Source organism: Phacochoerus africanus, chromosome 10 (assembly GCF_016906955.1).
Source record: "Phacochoerus africanus isolate WHEZ1 chromosome 10, ROS_Pafr_v1, whole genome shotgun sequence".
In the NCBI taxonomy this organism is placed as follows: Eukaryota; Metazoa; Chordata; class Mammalia; order Artiodactyla; family Suidae; genus Phacochoerus; species Phacochoerus africanus.
The window spans coordinates 10,769,480-10,787,531 of NC_062553.1; the positions used below are offsets into that span (position 1 = coordinate 10,769,480).

General features: G+C 44.0%; 1 protein-coding gene across 4 annotated transcripts in view; it reads left to right on the top strand.

Annotated features, from left to right (window-relative positions):
• The window catches only part of CC2D2A (coiled-coil and C2 domain containing 2A), a 120,346-nt gene that overhangs the window by 63,428 nt on the left and 38,866 nt on the right, over window positions 1-18,052 (top strand). For all 4 annotated transcript variants that reach the window (XM_047797982.1, XM_047797981.1, XM_047797979.1 and 1 more), the window contains 4 exons: window positions 8,603-8,759; window positions 9,718-9,865; window positions 13,821-13,959; window positions 16,166-16,369. In XM_047797982.1, the coding sequence (XP_047653938.1) occupies window positions 8,603-8,759; window positions 9,718-9,865; window positions 13,821-13,959; window positions 16,166-16,369 (648 nt within the window). The remainder of the gene's footprint in view (window positions 1-8,602; window positions 8,760-9,717; window positions 9,866-13,820; window positions 13,960-16,165; window positions 16,370-18,052) is intronic.

Consider the following 18,052-nt stretch of genomic DNA (forward strand, 5'->3'; position numbering starts at 1 on the left):
CCTGTCTTGTTTCTTCATTAACATTCCACCTTCACACACACCCACACGCACTCATTTTGCTTGGAGCAGTGCTTCTCAATGGAGAGAATGCTGCCCCTGCCCCTCCCCAGGGCACAGCTGACACTGTCTGGAGACACTTTAATTATCCCAAGTGGGAGGATTTACTGGCATCTCTAATGTGTCAAGGCCAGGGTTGCTGATAAACATCCTCCAAAGTACAGGACACCTTACCACAACAAAGAATTGTTCAGCCCCAAATGGCAATAGTGCTGAGGCTGAGAACCCCTGACCTAGAGAGAAAACAGGAAATAAACTTAATTATACAGAAAGCCATTTACAAATACCCACTTAAAGCTCCAACGTGCCCATTTTCTGATTTTTTTAAAAAAGCATTTCATCCTAGCATTAAGTAGAATTGCCATTTAAAAAAATTAGGGTGTCTCGAAAAAGATCTTATTTGTTTTTTGTTCTTTGCTTTTTTTATTTTTTATTTTATTTTTTTATTTTTAGGGCTGCACCTACAGCATATGGAAATGCCCCAAGCAAGGAGTCAAATAGAACCTGCAGCTACCAGCCTGCACTACAGCCACAGCAAGATGGGATCCGAGCCACATCTGTGACCTACCACAGCTTGTGGCAATGCCGGATCCTTAACCCACTGAGCAAGGCCCGAGAGTGAACCCACATCTTCACAGACACCGTCGGTTCTTAACCCACTGAGCCACAACAGGAACTCCCCAGATCTTACCTGTTGAAGTTTAATTTAAATAAAAGAAATTCTTGGAGTTCCCGGTTGTGGCTCAGTGGAAATGAATCTGAATAGGATCCATGAGGATGAAGGTTCGATCCCTGGCCTGGCTCAGTGAGTTAAGGATCTGGCGTTGCTGTGAGCTGTGGTATAGGTTGCAGATGAGGCTCAGATCCCATGTTGCTGTGGCTGTGGCATAGGCCAGCAGCGGTAGCTCCAATTTGACCCCTAGCCTGGGAACCTCCGTATGCTGGGAGTGAGGCCCTAAAAAGCAAAAAAAAAAAGAAATTTCACAAAGCCTACCAAAATCAATTGGCTACCTTCAAAGAGTAGGGTAAAGAGTTTAAGAAATTTTTGAATTTTTTCTTTCTTTTTTTTTTTTTGGCTTTGTTGGAATAGACTCCATCTTTCCTTATTAAAAAAAAAATTTAGGGAGTTCCCATCGTGGCTCAGCGGTGATGAACCCGACTAGTATCCATGAGGATGCAGATTTGATCCTGGCCTCTCTCAGTGGGTCAAGGACCTGGCGTTGCCGTGCGCTGTGGTGGTAGGTCGCAGATGTGGCTTGGATCCTGTGTTGCTGTGGCTGTGGTATAGGCCGGCAGCTGCAGTTCTGATTCAGCCCCTAGTCTGGGAACTTCCACATGCTGTGGGTGCAGCCCTGAAAAAAAAAAGAACATTGATAATTACCTTCAAGACAGTGGTCCCAGTCAGCAAACCCTCCATTCCCCAGAGTTCATAACTGCCCATGTCCTGCAGACCCAGCACCAAGTCTCCATTCATTTCTCCTTCCGACACTAGGCAGGAATGTGGTTCCAGAGATGGGGACACTGACCCACTGACCTCCTCCAGAAATACCCTTTAGGTCGTAACTGCATATTTTATTGGCCATCATGAGCCATAGCGACCAGCACAAGACATACCCACAAGGAATTAAAAACCAAAATAGGAGTTCCTGTCATGGCTCAGTGGTTAACGATTCCGACTAGGAACCATGAGGTTTCTGGTTTGATCCCTGTCTTCACTCAGTGGGTTAAGGATCCGGTGCTGCCATGAGCTGTGGGGTAGGTCGCAGATGCGGCTCAGATCCCAAGCTGCTGTGGCTCTGGCATAGGCTGGCAGCTACAGCTCTGATTCGACCCCTACTCTGGGAACCTCCATATGCCGTGGGTGCAGCCCTAAAAAAAAGACAAAAAAAAAGAAGAAAAAACACACACACAAAAACCAAAACAGGAGCTTAGAAGCAACTCTTAAGTTCCTTCCACAGTAAGATACTTGATAAACTATTAAAGTTTAGCAGGGATGTTTTTTGCAAAGCCACTGGAGTCCTATAATATTGAAACTCTGTCCTGTACAGCTGAGGTGACAAATACTTGATTTTTCTCTTATGGAAGAGGATGTAGAGTTATCTGAAAAAAAATTGCATTTGTTCTCCTTTTGAGATGTGTTTCACACTCTGATTTAGCTGCCCTGGGTGGATGTTGAGCTGTTTGGAAATTCTGTAATCATAGGGGTAGTTAAGAGAGGTACAGAGTCAGGAAAGGTTTAACTAAATACTAAATATTGTGTTTATGTCACCTTCAGAAGCACTTTACCGGCATAAATGGTATTTTCTGACTCTTGGTAGGGTTTCTATTCCCTTAACTTGAAGTAATGTCAGGATTTTATTAGCTCCTGGTTTTTTGGGTTTTGTTTTTTTTTTTTTTTTTCAAAGCTTGAATGTTGTTTGGTTTTCATCTCTTTATCTTTGGGTACACAGAAATATACATGATTTAATTACAAATATAGCATATGCCATAAAATTCCTATAAATCCTCCGAAGCCTAAGGTCTTTCTTGAAAAAAAATTAGAGTGTCTCAAAAAAACATTCTTACAAGTTTTTTGTTTTGTTTTGTTTTGTTTTTGTATTTTTGCCATTTCTTGGGCCACTCCCACAGCATATGGAGGTTCCCGGGCTAGGAGTCGAATCAGAGCTGTAGCCACCGGCCTACACCAGAGCCACAGCAACGCAGGATCCCAGCCGCGTCTGCAACCTACACCACAGCTCACGGCAACGCCGGATCCTTAACCCACTGAGCAAGGGCAGGGATGGAACCCGCAACCTCATGGTTCCTAGTCGGATTCATTAACCACTAAGCCACGACAGGAACTCCCAAAACATTCTTACAAGTTAAAGTTTAATTTAAACAAAAGAAATTCTTCTTTCATAAAGCTTACTAAAATCTATTGGCCAAGATTTAACGAGATATTGGAGAAACATAATCATGTTTATGAAGGACCTTTGTAAACTGCAAAGCATTATAATAATGCACATGCTTATTGTCACTTGTATATCCAGATGAAAAAGAAAAAACATTTTTGAGCTCATACAGAGGGGAAGAGACTTTTCATCCACCTCAGCTACGCTGCACCACTGCCTTCCTGCTGAGCTTTAGGTAACATCCTCATTTTACAATGAGGGCGAAAGTGGGATGAATGTCATGCCCAAGGTCACACAGCTAGTAAGTGGCATTGTCAGGATTCAGACCCAAGCCAGTGGACCACAAGGCTGTCCTGTCCTGTCCACCACACTGCCCTCTGCAGGCTGTGGGAGGAGCTGACAGGCAGATGGGGAGTAAAATAAGGTGAAACAAAATCTGAGGGCCATCCTACACCCACTCTACCAGGTGAGTTGTTTAGCAAAGAGAACCATTCCATTCCACAGATTTATCATCTAATGTTTTACTTCTGCTAAGAGTCAGAGTTCCCGCCATGGCTCAGCAGGAACGAACCCGACTAGTATCCATAAGGACGAGGGTTCGATGCCAGGCCTTGCTCAGTGGGTTAAAGATCCAGTGTTGCCATGAGCTGTGGTGTAGGTCGCAGACCCAGCTCAGATCCCATGTTGCTGTGGCTGTGGCCCTGACTTGACCCCTAGCCTGGGAACTTCATACCCTATGGGCATGGTCCTAAAAAATGACAAAAAAAAAAAAAAATCCTTGCTTCTAAAAAATACATTAATTCACAAATAGTAGGTTCCCGGGTGTTCAAAGGGAAACCAAACAAGATCCCTAGCCTCCCTAGCCTCAGGAATCTCACCATCAGGTGAGATAAACAACACATAAGGAGGGAATTTCAGGAGAGGAGATAAGCATTGGTACAGGGAAGTTGCAGGATGGTGGTGGCACAGAAGTAAGGCTTGGTGCCGGTCTCAAGGATGCCCAGTACAGCAGGGGCACCTTCTGGTAAGTTAAAACACCTGCACCAAGTGGACAGTGCACCCTTGCCTTGCCAAGTGGAGCATGCCCCTTGAGAGCGAGCAAGCAGGCCACCTGAGACAGGAAAGGCTCGGTGGTCTTTTGATCATGACCATCTATTCCAAGGCACCCTTCGTTATTATTATTGCTAGTCTTGCTAGGACTGCACCCACAGCTTATGAAAGTTCTCAGGCTAGGGGTCGAATTGGAGCTGCAGATGCCAGCCTACGCCACAGCCACAGCAACACCAGATCCAAGCCGCATTTGTGACCTACACCACAGCTCACGGCAATGCCAGATCCTTAACCCACTGAGTGAGGCCAGGGACCGAACCCGTGTTCTCAAGGGTACTAGTCAGATTGGTTACCGCTGAGCCACAATGGGAACTCCTCAGGGCATCCTTTAGCCTCTGATTATAGCCATTGTTTTATAGCACTTCTGCGTTTTGTGGTTCTTTGTGATTTTAAATTCTCTTTCAAATACGGTGATTGTAAATTCTCTTTCAATCATGACTTTTCACCGATGGCTCTAAAATAACTCTATCTTATGGATCATGGTTATGGCTTTTAAAAGGTTTCTTAATTGTTGAATCACCTTTCTGATTTTCCGTGGCTCATGAGGAAGACATAACAAAAGGTGTGAGTTTGGGATCAAACCAGTTATAGATTCACATCCCGGCTTTGTGACTTATGGGGCCAGTGACTAGGGGAAGATTCCCCCCTTCACTGAGCCTCACATCCATCTTCTAGGATTGCTGGGTCTGTTATCTTGCTTAATCTTTACCATAAGCCATCCGTCATAGGATGGTGGTTAAGACTGAACAAGACAACAGACCTAAAGCTGTTGATGGCGCCATACAAAGGAATGTCTCAATGATTTAAAATTGGTGAGGGGGTGGGGAAGTACACAAATTTTTTTTTTTTTTTTTGGTCTTTTTAGGGCTGCACCCAAGACACAGGGAGGTTCCCTGGCACATGGAGGTTCCCAAGCTAGGGGTCAAATCAGAGCTGTAGCCACTGGCCTAGACCACAGCCACAGCAATGCTGGATCCGAGCCGCATCTGCGACCTACACCACAGCTCAGGGCAACACCAGATCCTTAACCCACTGAGTGAGGCCAGGGATCGAACCCGCCTCCTCGTGGATACTAGTTGGGTTCTTTAACCGCTGAGCCATGACGGGAACTCCCCACAAATTTTTAAAGGAAAGACAAACCCACCATTTTCTCAGACTGAAACTTCATGCCAGTGAGTGCATAATTTAACAGGTCAAACCGAGGCCTCCTGTGCAGTAAAAATAGAAGGCTACATATTCTTTAAGGTCTGTGAGATTGTAAAACTGCAGACTCTTGGGAGATTGGGGTAAGCCAAAAAATGGCACTCCTTTTTCCATTAGAGTGCTGAACCTATAAAAATATAGAGAAAAAGTGTAAAAAAAACTTTAAAAGGGGGGGTCACCTATAAATGAATAGAGGCTTGAAGAACATACCAATCAATGGCAATGGATGGAATACGTTTTAATCCTGATTCGAATTGTTAGGGCAATTTTTGAGACTTCGAAGGACATTTGAAACGTTCTGATATTTGACGTTATCAAGGAATTGCTGTGATAATGGTGTTGTAATGATGCGTTTATATATCCTTCTCTTTTAGAGATAGATGTTGAAATATTTACAGATAAAATGCCATCTGAATTCATGGTTGAGCACATAGATAAAATTAATAACCATTTATTGGTCATAGGTTAATGGTAATCGAAGCTAGGAGATGGCTTTGTGGTATACAGTTTTTCTAAAACTACATGTATTTGAAAGTTTCCCTAAAAGATCTTTATAATATAGCTAAGAGTATCACCAATCTACCGATAAAGGGAAATTTAGAGAGTGTGGCTTCCTGCTGAATTAGGCAGAAGTGAACTCTGAACGGTGACAGGTCTCGTGGTGCATCCAGCCTGTCAGCATAGCTCACAGGGGTACTAAGTCTGGAGTCCTGAGTTCATGTCCTCTGCTGTCTCTGCCTTTGTCTCTGCCCCAGTAGCCCCTCCCAGCTCAGTCAGCCATCTGGCAAAAGTGACCTGCTGAAAACCGGGAGTTCGAGACCAGGAGCAGCCCAGTACAGATTCATCCTCATCCTCCTCCTTGAAAAAGAATTTGTATTCTATGCCCTGTAGGGTGGGTGGAGAGGGGCTGTAATGTCATGGTTGTGCATTCAGAGGGTAAGTGGGAAGCATTAATCAGGGGGACTCTATTGCATAAGAAGAAGAGTAAGATTTAATTAGTAGAGTTCCCTTGTGGTACAGCAGATTAAGGATCCGGCGTTGTCACTGCATTGTTACTGTAGCGGCTCTGGTTGCTGCTGTGGCCCAGGTTCCATCCCTGGCCCAGGAACTTCCGCATGCTTCAAGTGTAGCTAAAAAAAATAAGTAGGAATAGGAGCTCCCATGGTGGCTCAGCTGTAACAAGTCCAACTAGTGTCCATGAGGATGAGAGTTCGATCCCCAGCCTTGCTCAGTGGGTTAAGGATACAGCGTTGCCGTGAGCTGTGGCATAGGTCGCGGACATGGCTTGGATCCCACGTTGCTGTGGCTGTGGCATAGGCCGCGAGCTGCAGCTCTGATTTGACACCTAACCTAGGAACTTCCATATGCTGCAGGTGCGGCCCTAAAAAGACTAAATTTCTTAAAAAGCTTTTAAAAATAAAAAACAACATTTAAAAAATTAGTAGAAATACAAGAGTAAAGTCAGCATTTTAGGGAAACGTATACTAGCCAGAGAGGGTTCATGGAGAGAATAAAAGATAGGAAAAAAAGCCAGCAGAGCTGTGGGGTATTTATCTTCTTATCACAAAAGTGAAATGATCCAAAATACAGGAGACACTTGATCAAATGGAACAGAAGGTTTTACTGAGGCTGCGTTGTAGATTCATAACCTGTGCTTGCCTGGCCCTGGGTCCCCCATCTCCTGGTGATGGTGTTATAATGAAGCCACATCACAGCAGTTAACATAGAGCTATACAGGTTGTCCAGCCGGTTCTGTCTTGGGAGAGGGTCCAAGAAGGAGCTGGATGGGGTTTCAGTAACAAATAACATGAATCTTGAAGGAAAGAGTTTGAGAAATTCACCACATAGTAGATTTGAACCTGATACCCCAGAGTACTTCTAGGTCTGGGGCTTTTCCTATTGACTTTGAAGTTGGGACAGATAGCGAGCCACCTAGTGACGTCCATAGTGTCTCATGTTTCTATCCGATGGTATTTCTTGCTGAAATAACCTGAACCAGGAAAAAGAGGAAGCCCATTTTCCAAACTAATGTGTAGTTGTTTAAAAGAGAAACAATGTTACCTGCTACTTTGATTAACCTCTCTACCCCAGGGGATCAGGATGGGCGAGGACAAGGTGTCACCACTTCGAGCACAAACAGGGTATAATCTGGTCTCCATGGGAACCACAGCAACACAATTCAGCTTTCCACTCAGAGGTGGGTGCTCTGGACTAGAAAGGCTGATCTCAGAGAGACAGCAGTGAGTGATGGCTTGAAGCGAGATCTTAATTCTCTGCTCAGGAATTGAACCTGGGCAGCCTGGATGAAAACCAGGAGTCTCAGCCACTGGATTAGCTAGAGGCTAAAAGTAGAACTGCCCTGATTCTTGCCCCCTATTGAAAGCAAGAATGTTTCAAAGAGGCAAAGACAGTGAAAACAGATACAAAGTTTATTGTTAACTCCCAACATGTGGAAGAGCACACAGAAGGAGTTTAAGTCAGAAGCAAAGTAACACACACCCGAAAGAGGAGTGCAGGTGTGGGTGTCCCCTTCAATGAGGGGCGCACCAGAGAGGTGATTTAACTCACTTATATAGGACAGTTCCTCCGGGTCTTTGTTTACCTTTAGCCAATTATCTTGTTTTAATTCTCACACCTGACTGGACACAGGACCCTCCCCAATATGCGTGCGCATCTTTTGGCAGAGATGGATTCCAGAGCAAAGGATGCCGGGATGGTATCAGGACTTATTATGACCTGGCGCCCGCTCCCTTTCTGACCCTAGGAGTCTTACTGCGCATGTGTTATGGGTGACGTCTCCTTGACCCCAGGAGTGACCAGCATAGAGAGAGATAAGCAGTCATCTTATCTCTCTACTCCAGCTGAGCTCAGCTCCTTCAACTAACTTTTTTTTTTGTCTTTTTTTTTTTGCCTTTTCTGGGCCGCTCCCAGGGCATATGGAAGTTCCCAGGCTAGGGGTCAAATAGAAGCTGTAGCCACCAGCCTACACCAGAGCCACAGCAACACGGGATCCGAGCCTCGTCTGCGAACTACACCACAGCTCACAGCAATGCGGAATCCTTAACCCACTGAGTAAGGCCTGGGATCGAACCTGCAACCTCATGGTTCCTAATCGGATTCGTTAACCACTGCACCACAACGGGAACTCCCCTTCAACTAACTTTTTCCTCGAAGCGTCAAAGAGAAAAGAAACAAGGCCCTGTTTCCTTGGTGTAACAAGTCCCAGCTGTTCTCAGCCCAGGGGCCCATCTCCTCCTCCCATAAGGTGACCAGCCCAGACAAATGGACTAATTATATGGGAATGAGCACCTTTTATTGCTGTTTCTCTGCTTCAATTTCAGGTATACGAAACCATTGGACACAGTGGCACCAGCTTGCTAGCAGAAGTGTTTCTGCCTATTCCTGAAACTACTGTTGTCACTGGAAGGGCTCCTGTTGAAGAAGTGGAGTTTAGCAGTAACCAGCATGTGACCCTGGACCATGAGGGCGTTGGAAGTGGTACAGAAACCTCGATAGCTCATAGATTCACTGTCAGATTTGAATGTATATTTTTTTTTTCACTTCTCAGACAACCAGACAATTATAAAATTGCCATCAGAAGTTTAAATTAAAGCAATAATGACATACGGTTTTTGCAAAGTCATTTTTACATACTCTCAGGAGCCAGTAAATTCATACAACTATGCAAGCATAAAGTCATTTGGCCATGTGGCCTTGGGCATCTTAATTCAATTTCAAGGAATCTTTCCTAAGAAAATAATTTGAAATGAAGGCAAAACTTGGTGCATTAAAAAAAAAAAAAAGTCACAGTGTTATTTGTAAGGCTGGAAATTTTGAAATAAATAATTATCATAGGGAGATTATTAAATACCATTCTCTCTTATCCCCTTCTGCAATTCTGAAGAGCTATATGATGGACCTCCTCACTCTGTCCACCATGTTTTTTAGCCTCTTTAATATACTTGACATCTCTTTCTTTCACTGCCACATTCTGTGTCATTTCTTTAGATCAGCCTTCCAAGTCATGTATTCACGCCTTGGCTGTAGCGAGTCACTGAAATCTCCTGAATGAATGAATAAGTGACTCTCTTCACAGTCATCCTTGAAAGAGGATCCTATGACTATCTTTACTTTATACATCGCAAAACTAAGGTTCAGAGACGTTAGGTCATTTATGCAGGTCACACAGCTGTGTTAAGGGGCAGAGCCAGAATATGTGTGCAGATGGTCCCACTCCAGAGCGCGTCACTCAGGATGCTGTCCACACTCTGCTGTCAGAGGCAGAGAGAGCCGAGTGGCCGATTGTGAGCATCATCGCCTGAAGAAGTCCGGCGATGCTGACTCGAGCGATGTGCTCCATCCCCGCTGCCCACAGCCCTCTGGTCCATTTGTCTGCTTTCTGCTTCCTCACTCCCTCTCTCTAAACGACATCCTATTCAATCTGCTGTTTCCCTAGGAGTCCCCTTCTCATTTGAAGCTGACGGTAGTAATCAACTGATTCTGATGACCTCGGGGAAAGTGGCCAACAGTGTGGCATGGGCCATTGGAGAAAACGGGATTCCTTTAATTCCTCCATTGTCACAGCAGAATATTGGATTTAGAAGGTAATGTGTGGCTAGGATAAACTGATGAGCAGTGTCAGCATTGGGTATTAATGATATCCAGGGTGAAAAAGCTTCCGATAATCACATTTTTTCCTTGTATTGTCATGTGTCAGTATTTTCAAGGGTTTTTAAATTGTTCTTAAGGCCAAAAATAAAATATTCATAGCCTAACAAATATCGAATGTTTATCAGTGTCAGATACGGAGAAAAGCACTTTACCTTATTTAAACTTGACCAGTAATTCTGGGAGGTAGCCTTTTCTCAATTTTATAGGTGGGGGCAGCGCATAGCTCAGAGTTGTATATATGTGGCCCTCCGTAAAGGTGCATTGTGATGATTGGTGTAGAACATTCTGGTTATTTGAAAGTCCCTATTTCAGTCCCCTTCCTTGATCACTAGTCCTAGGTTTCTACTCAGAACCGCAGAAAGAGACTCGCCAGTTCACCCTGGGTGAATTTAATGCCTGTCCAGGCAGCCTGGACTAGGGACCCAGGTGGCTGGCGTTCGAGTCTCGCTCTCTCCTTCCCCAGTAGTGTGTCTGGAATGGATCATCTTCCCATTACAGGCCTCGGTTGCCTCCATAAAATAAAAGGGCTTATCTTTATTTTATTTTACGGCATCAAGAAGACACTTTCCCAGTCTCCCAAGGCAATAGAAACCAAAGCAAAAATAAGCTAATGGGACCTAATCAAACTTACCAGCATTTGCACTGCAAAGGAAACCATAAACAAAACAAAAAGACAACCTCTGGACAGGAGGAAAATAGTTGCAAGTGATGCAACTGGCAAGGGCTTAATTTCCAAAATAAACAAACCGCTCATACAACTCACCAACAAAAAAACAAAACAACCCAGTCAGAAGATGGGTGGAAGATCTAAATAGACATTTCTCCAAAGAAGACATACAGGTGGCTAGTAGGCATGTGAAAAGATGCTCAGCAGCACGACTTGTTAGAGAAATGCAAATCAAAACTACAGTGAGGTACCACCCTCACACTGGTCAGAATGGCCATTATCAAAAAGTCTACAAATAACAAATGCTGGAGAGGGTATGGAGAAAAGGGAACCCTCCCACACTGTTGTTAAGAATGAAGTTGGTGCAACCACTATGGAAAATAAGATGGAGGTACCTCAGAAAACTAAAAATAGAACCACCATGTGATCCAGCAATCCCACTTCTGGGCCTATATCTAGACAAAACTCTAATTCAAAAAGAATCATACACCCCAGTGTTCATAGCAGCACTCTTTACAGTAGCCAAGACGTAGAAACAACCTAAATGTCTGTCAATGGAGGAATGGATAAAGAAGATGTGATATATATATATATATATACATACATACATACATACAGTGGAATATTACTCAGCCACAAAAAAGAATGAAATAATGCCATTTGCAGCAACATGGATGGACCTAGAGATTATCATATTAAGTGAAGTAAATCCGAAAGAGAAAGAAATACCATATGATATCACTTATATATGGAATTTAAAATATAAACAAACTTATCTATGAAACAGAAACAGACTCACAGACATAAAGAACAGACTTGTGGTTGCCAAGGCGGGCAAGGGGCAGGGAGGGACTGGATTGGGAATTTTGGACTAGCTGATGCAAACTATTATATGTAGAATGGATAAACAACAAGGTCCTACCGTTGAGCACAAGGAACTATCTTCAATATCCTGTGATAAACCATAATGGAAAAGAATACGAGAAAGAATCTATATATATATGTGTGTGTGTAACTGAACCACTTTTCAATACAGCAGAAATTAACACAACACTATAAATCAACTATAAATCAATTAAATAAATTTTAAAATTAAAAAATATTTTTTAAAAAAGAAGATACTCAGCGTTCCTGCTGTGGCATGGTGGGTTAAAGTTCCCAGTGTTGCTGGGGAAATTTCCTGGGGATCACAACTCCAACTCTGCAGGAGAGGATGTTTAGCAGTGTGAGTGACCAGAGATGCAGCACTGTTGATAAAGCCCCAACTCAACCGTGGTGACCACCCTGTTTCCCCCCCCCCCCCCCCCCCCCGCCACCGCCCTGGAATTCAGTCCTGTGCACAGTTGGTGCTTAAGTTGGTTGCATAAGTGTTTATTGTTTCTCCTTTATTTTAGCCTCAGCTGCAAGTGGTCCCCAGTTATCTGGGAAATAAGCTCTTCTGAGCATCCTGCACCAGACACAGAGGATCCTTTCACTGGCCTGGATCCAGGGACTCACTTGAGTGCACTGGGCAGAGTTGTAGGAATGCAAGGCCCCCCATTTTTTTTTCTTTTCCTGGCTGCACCTGTGGTATGTGGAGGTTAGGCTAGGGGTCGAATCAGAGCTGCAGCTGCTGGCTTACATCACAGACACAGCAACTCAGGATCCTAGCCACGTCTGTGACCTACACCACAGGTCACAGCAGCACTGGATCCTTAACCCACTGAGTGAGGCCAGGGATCGAACCCACGACCTCATGGATACTAGTCGGATTCCTTTCTGCTTTGCCACAGTGGGAACACCCTGCAAGATCACATTTGCATTCCTTCTATTTATACTTCTTTTCCCCCCAGTCTTATTAAGATGTAATTATACAACATTGCATATAATTTTAACATGTAATGATTTGATATTCGTACATATTTTCAAAGGATTATTACATTAAGTTCAGTTAATATCCATCAACACACATTGTTACAGTTTTTTCCCTCGTGATGAGAAATTTTAGGCTCTACTATCTTAGCAGTTTCCAAGGATGCAATACAGTGTCATGGACTCTAGTCACCATGCTGTACAGTAGATTCCCACCACTCGTTCGTCTTAAAACGGGAACTTTGTACTCCTGAGTCCCTTCATCCATTTCTCCACCGCCCCCCCCCCCCCCCCCGCAACTCTGGCTCCACCAACCTATTTGCTGCTTCTCTGAGTTTGGTTTTTTAGATTCCACATAAAAGGGAGATCATCTCACTTAGCATCATGCTCTCAGGGTCCATCCATGCTGTTGCAAATGGCAGGATCTCCTCGTATGACCGAATAATATTCCATTGTATATCTGTGTTGCATTTTCTTTGTTCATTCCTCCCTTGACACTCAGTTTGTTTTCATGTCTTGGCTATCCTACGTAATAATGTTGCAGTAAATTTGGGGACGCAGATATCTCCTCAAGATGCTGATTTTGTTTACTTTGGATGTATCCTCACATGTGTGGTTGCTGGATCATACGGTTGTTGTGCTTTTGATTTCTCCATGATGCTTTTCACAGTGGCTGTGCCACAGTTTACATTTCCGCCGACAATGTCTGTTACTGCTGAGCCGCAGCAGGGACTCCCTGGTTCACATTCTTGCCAACACTTGTAAGCTTGTCTTTTTGATGATGGGCATTCTGACAGATGTGAGGTGATAGCTCATCGTGGTTGTGATTTGCATTTCCCTGCTAAGCAATGCTTTGAGCATCTTTTTATGTGTCTGTTGACCATTGGCATGACTTCTTTGGAAAAATTTCTGTTCATGTTTTAATTAGATTATTGGATTGATTGTTATTGAGTTGTATGAGTTCCTTACATATTTTGGATATTAAGCCCTTATTGGGTGTATGCTTGGAAAACATTTTCTCCCACCATTCATACTTCTTTATTATTCTTATAACATATTTATTCATTCATGTATTTAATTTTGGCTGCACCTGCAGCAGGTGGAAGTTCCTGAGCCAGGGATTAAAGCCACACCACAGCAGTGACCCGAGCCACATCGGTGACAACCCAGAGTCCTTAACCCACTAGGCCACCAGGGAACTCCCCCTTATCACATATTTAATAGCTATAACATATTTACTATTATATTTAACATATTTAATATTTTAAATATTATGTTTGGCGTATTTAATATTTTAATGGGATAGTGTGTTCTTGATGCAAACTGCTCTGTGATAAAATTTGTCTCACAGACTCAACTTTCTTTTTCAGTGCTTTGAAGAGAGCAGATGCCATCTCGTCGATTGGCACATCAGGACTGACAGACATGAAAAAGTTGGCCAAGTGGGCAGCAGAGTCCAAGCTTGACCCCAATGACCCCAGCAATGGTCCTTTGATGCAGCTAATCTCGGTAATGTGGCTGGAGATCTGGACACAACCATTTCCCCACTTGGTGTGGCAACAACAGAAATGGCTCGGCCTTCCCACAAGTTTTCTTTCACACTGTGTCCTCCCAGGAGCATCAAAGAACACCTCTGTGTTCAATGACAGGGTGACATTCGAGCTCTGGACCCGGCCGCGTGCTCAAGGGAGGCACTCGGGCTCCCGAGCCCTCTGATGTCCCCACAGTGTTATCGGGAGGAAGTGAGCCGCTGCCTCCGCACCCAGTCAGTGTGCGGTAACATGAGCCGCTGCGGCTGTCATTCCTCTTACCTCCCACCTCCGCCCTTCCATAGAGAGATGGACCCACACGCTGAGTCCCTTGCTCCAGGTCACACAGCTGGTGAGGACGCGGCTCTAAGTCGATATGCTTGCAGAACAGGTGCTCTTTCCATCACACTTGGAGGATTGATGGGGCTTTTGAGGAAATGGCCTTTCCGTCTGCTTTGTGGTCAGATGATTATTTCCATTATCATTTAGGCTTCATTTAAGTATTTTTGAGATAAACTGCTTGTATTATAACATTCAAAATTCTTTCTTCAGTGAATTGATAACATGGACTCTTAGTCAGTAAATGATTTCTCTTGGTATCAGATACAATCCCTTTTAATCCCAAGATCCTAATTCCCACAGAAACCTAATAAATAAGTAGATGATCCAAAAAGTGACCAAAGTAACACATTCATGATTATCAGTGTGACTTCATCCGTAGGGTAGCTGTGATAAAGTTGAAATTTGGAGTTCCCGTCGTGGTGCAGTGGTTAACGAATCCGACTAGGAACCATGAGGTTGCGGGTTCGTTCCCTGCCCTTGCTCAGTGGGTTAACGATCCGGCGTTGCCGTGAGCTGTGGTGTAGGTTGCAGACGCGGCTGGCATCCGGCGTTGCTGTGGCTCTGGCGTAGGCCGGTGGCTACAGCTCTGATTAGACCGCTAGCCTGGGAGCCTCCATGTGCCGAGGGAGCGGCCCAAGAAATAGCAACAACAACAAAAAAGACAAAAGACAAAATAAATAAATAAATAAATAAATAAAGTTGAAATTTTTCATTTCTCCCCTAGTGATTCTAATATAAGTCCCAAAGCAAGCTGTGGTGTACTCTGCCTTTTTTTTTTTTTTTTTTTTTTTTTAACAGCCGTGCCTATGGCAGATGGCAGTTCCCAGGCTTGGGGTCAAATCAGAGCTGCAGCTGCCACCCTGCACCACAGCCTGTGGCAGTGACGGATCCTTAACTCACTGAGTGAGGCCAAGGATTGGACTTGCATCCTCATGGATCCTAGTCAGATTCTGAAACTTCTGAGCCACAACAGAAACTCCATACTCTGACTTATTTTATAAAATCTCCATCCAAAGTGATACTTCTTAGTACAGGTAAGAGGAAATATTGGAAAGAATCGGCCATATTACCTGAAATGTAGCCTATTCCATGTAAAACTTTCAAATTATGCTTCAGAAACTACCTTTAGGGAGTTCCCGTCGTGGCTCAGTGGTAACAAACCCAACTAGGATCCATGAGGATGCAGGTTCAATCCCTGGCCTCGCTCAGTGGGTTAAGGATCCAGCATTGCCATGAGCTATGGTGTAGTCACAGACATGGCTCGGATCCCACATTGCTGTGGCTGTGGTGTAGGCTGGCAGCTACAGCTCCGATTTGACCCTTAGCCTGGGAACCTCCATATGCCACGGGTGCAGCCCTAAAAAGGCAAAAATAAATAGATAGATAGATAAATAAATAAATAAAATATATGTAAAATGTTAAAATGTAAAAAAAGTTAAACTATTTTAAAAATACATTTAAAATCCTTATTTTACGTACACTGTGTGTATCAATAATCTTATTTGCAGTAGGCACTTGGTAATACACGGATATAAATCTCTCATTTTTCAGTCTGTGTGTTTTCATAACACCTATTAAGGGAACATGTGTACCAAAAATGAGCCTCATCATTTTTATTTCTTGGGAAAAATGATTCCTGGTACTTTTTATAGCTATAATGAATGTAATAGCATCTGCCTCATTACCGCTACATCTTAGTGTATTTTCTCTTGAAATGAAATGACAGATGTTTCACATTTCTCAGTCTAAAACTGTTAACGTCCTTCCCAAAAGCTCAATGCCAAGTTTCTTTGGATGAAAGCTGCCTGTCACGTAGAATTTTGTATTTCCTGGTTTTTCGGTAGGTTGCTACCAGTGGTGAATCGTACGTCCCTGATTTCTTTCGGCTGGAACAGCTACAGCAGGAATTTAACTTTGTTTCAGATGAGGAATTAAACAGATCCAAACGATTCAGGCTTCTTCGTCTTAGAAGCCAAGAAGTGCCAGAATTCCGAAATTATAAGCAAATTCCAATATATGACCGAGAAATTATGGAAAAGGTATTCCAGGTAAGAAGTTGCCTTTGAGGGGTCAATAACATATCTGCTGTGCCATTTGGTAATAGTATTGTATATGTATTTTATTGTTGTTGTTATGTTCTCAGTAGCAATATTGGTTCCTCTGTTATATAGCGCTTTGCATACCTTTTCCATTATTTTTCTTGAATTCAATTTCTAAATAATCTCGTTGGCTTGGTTTAAGGACATATAAACTAGGAAAAATTAGAGTTGCAGAGTTGAAAAATCTCTGTAAGTGTAACGTGACCGATGATCCTGCCGTAGTGAGGAATTTGATGCCGTTTTAATCCAATAAGTATTTACTGAGCACAAAGTGCAGTGCTGAGCACTGGGGGGAAATAGATGGGTGGGATCTGTGCAGCCTTGGGGCGGGTGGGCCAGGAAGGAAGTGGGGAACAGGGCTAGGCGCCCCAGCCAGGCAGCAGGATGCACAAAGGCTTGGCGGAGGAGGGACCGTGGCGGCACGGGACAGGGCGCCTTGGGGGAGTGACATATAGAGAACCGGGCCTGTGTGGGTAGGCCCGGCCAGTGAAAGCTAGACAATTTGTGTTCGATGAGGCAAATGGAGAGCTTTTAGAAATTAATACCGGTATGATTTTTCATGCAGAAACTATTCTTAGAGAATATTTTTGGTTATCTGGTTCTTTTTTATATTAGTTTGGACTTGCGGTTATAAACAATAAAAAGCCAATTTGAACTAGCACCAAGGGGAAGGAATTAAAATGATGCAGTCACCAAATACAGTTAAACATCTAAGACATGTGGATGATGGGAGTTCATCTGTGCCTCCAGGACACCTGGATCCGGGGACTGAATATGGCCAGTGCCCTTCTCCACCCCGCCTGGGCTCCCCTTGGTCTGGTGGCTTCTTTCTCCTTCACTGTGGACAGAAGTCTCTACTTTCTCCTTGGTCACCAGCATCATCCGAGTTTGCATTTGGTGGCTTCATCTAGGAAGGAGAGATGTGTCCTCTTGTCCCGAGTTTAAAAATCTTGGGGACAGCTCTTAAGCCCCTTAGCCTGGGTTAGGGGCCACTCTGGGCATTCAGCTGTGACCAGAGAGGGACGGAAGACGGACACGGCAGCTCCCTGGGCACCACGTGGAATTGTGTTGATGAAAAGAAGAAGGTTCAGTAGCCTAAGAAGAGAAAGCCAAAGGCACCCACCATTCTCCTCCAGATAGGTGACCCACTCAGCGGCAGCCACAGGCGCTATACTATTTCTGTGATTGCTTTGTTTAAAATAGAAAAGACAGGAGTTCCCGTCATGGCTCAGTGGTTAACAAATCTGACTAGGAACTATGAGGTTGCGGGTTCGATCCCTGGCCTTGCTTAGTGGGTTAAGGATCCAGCATTGCCGTGAGCTGTGGTGTAGATCGCAGACTCGGCTCGGATCCCGCGTTGCTGTGGCTCTGGCGTAGGCCGGTGGCTACAGCTCCGATTCGACCCCTAGCCTGGGAACCTCCATATGCCACGGGAGTGGCCCAAGAAATGGCAAAAAAATAAAATAAAGTAGAAAAAAATAAAATAAAATAGAAAAGACAAACATCAAGCAGGGGCTTTGGCTGAGTTGTCTGGGTGAGCTTAGCAACCTCAACGACGGTGACCCTGTTATCTCTAGGGCTTCTATGTCTTTCCGCATGAACACTGTAACTTGTTATTACAGATTTCTCTTC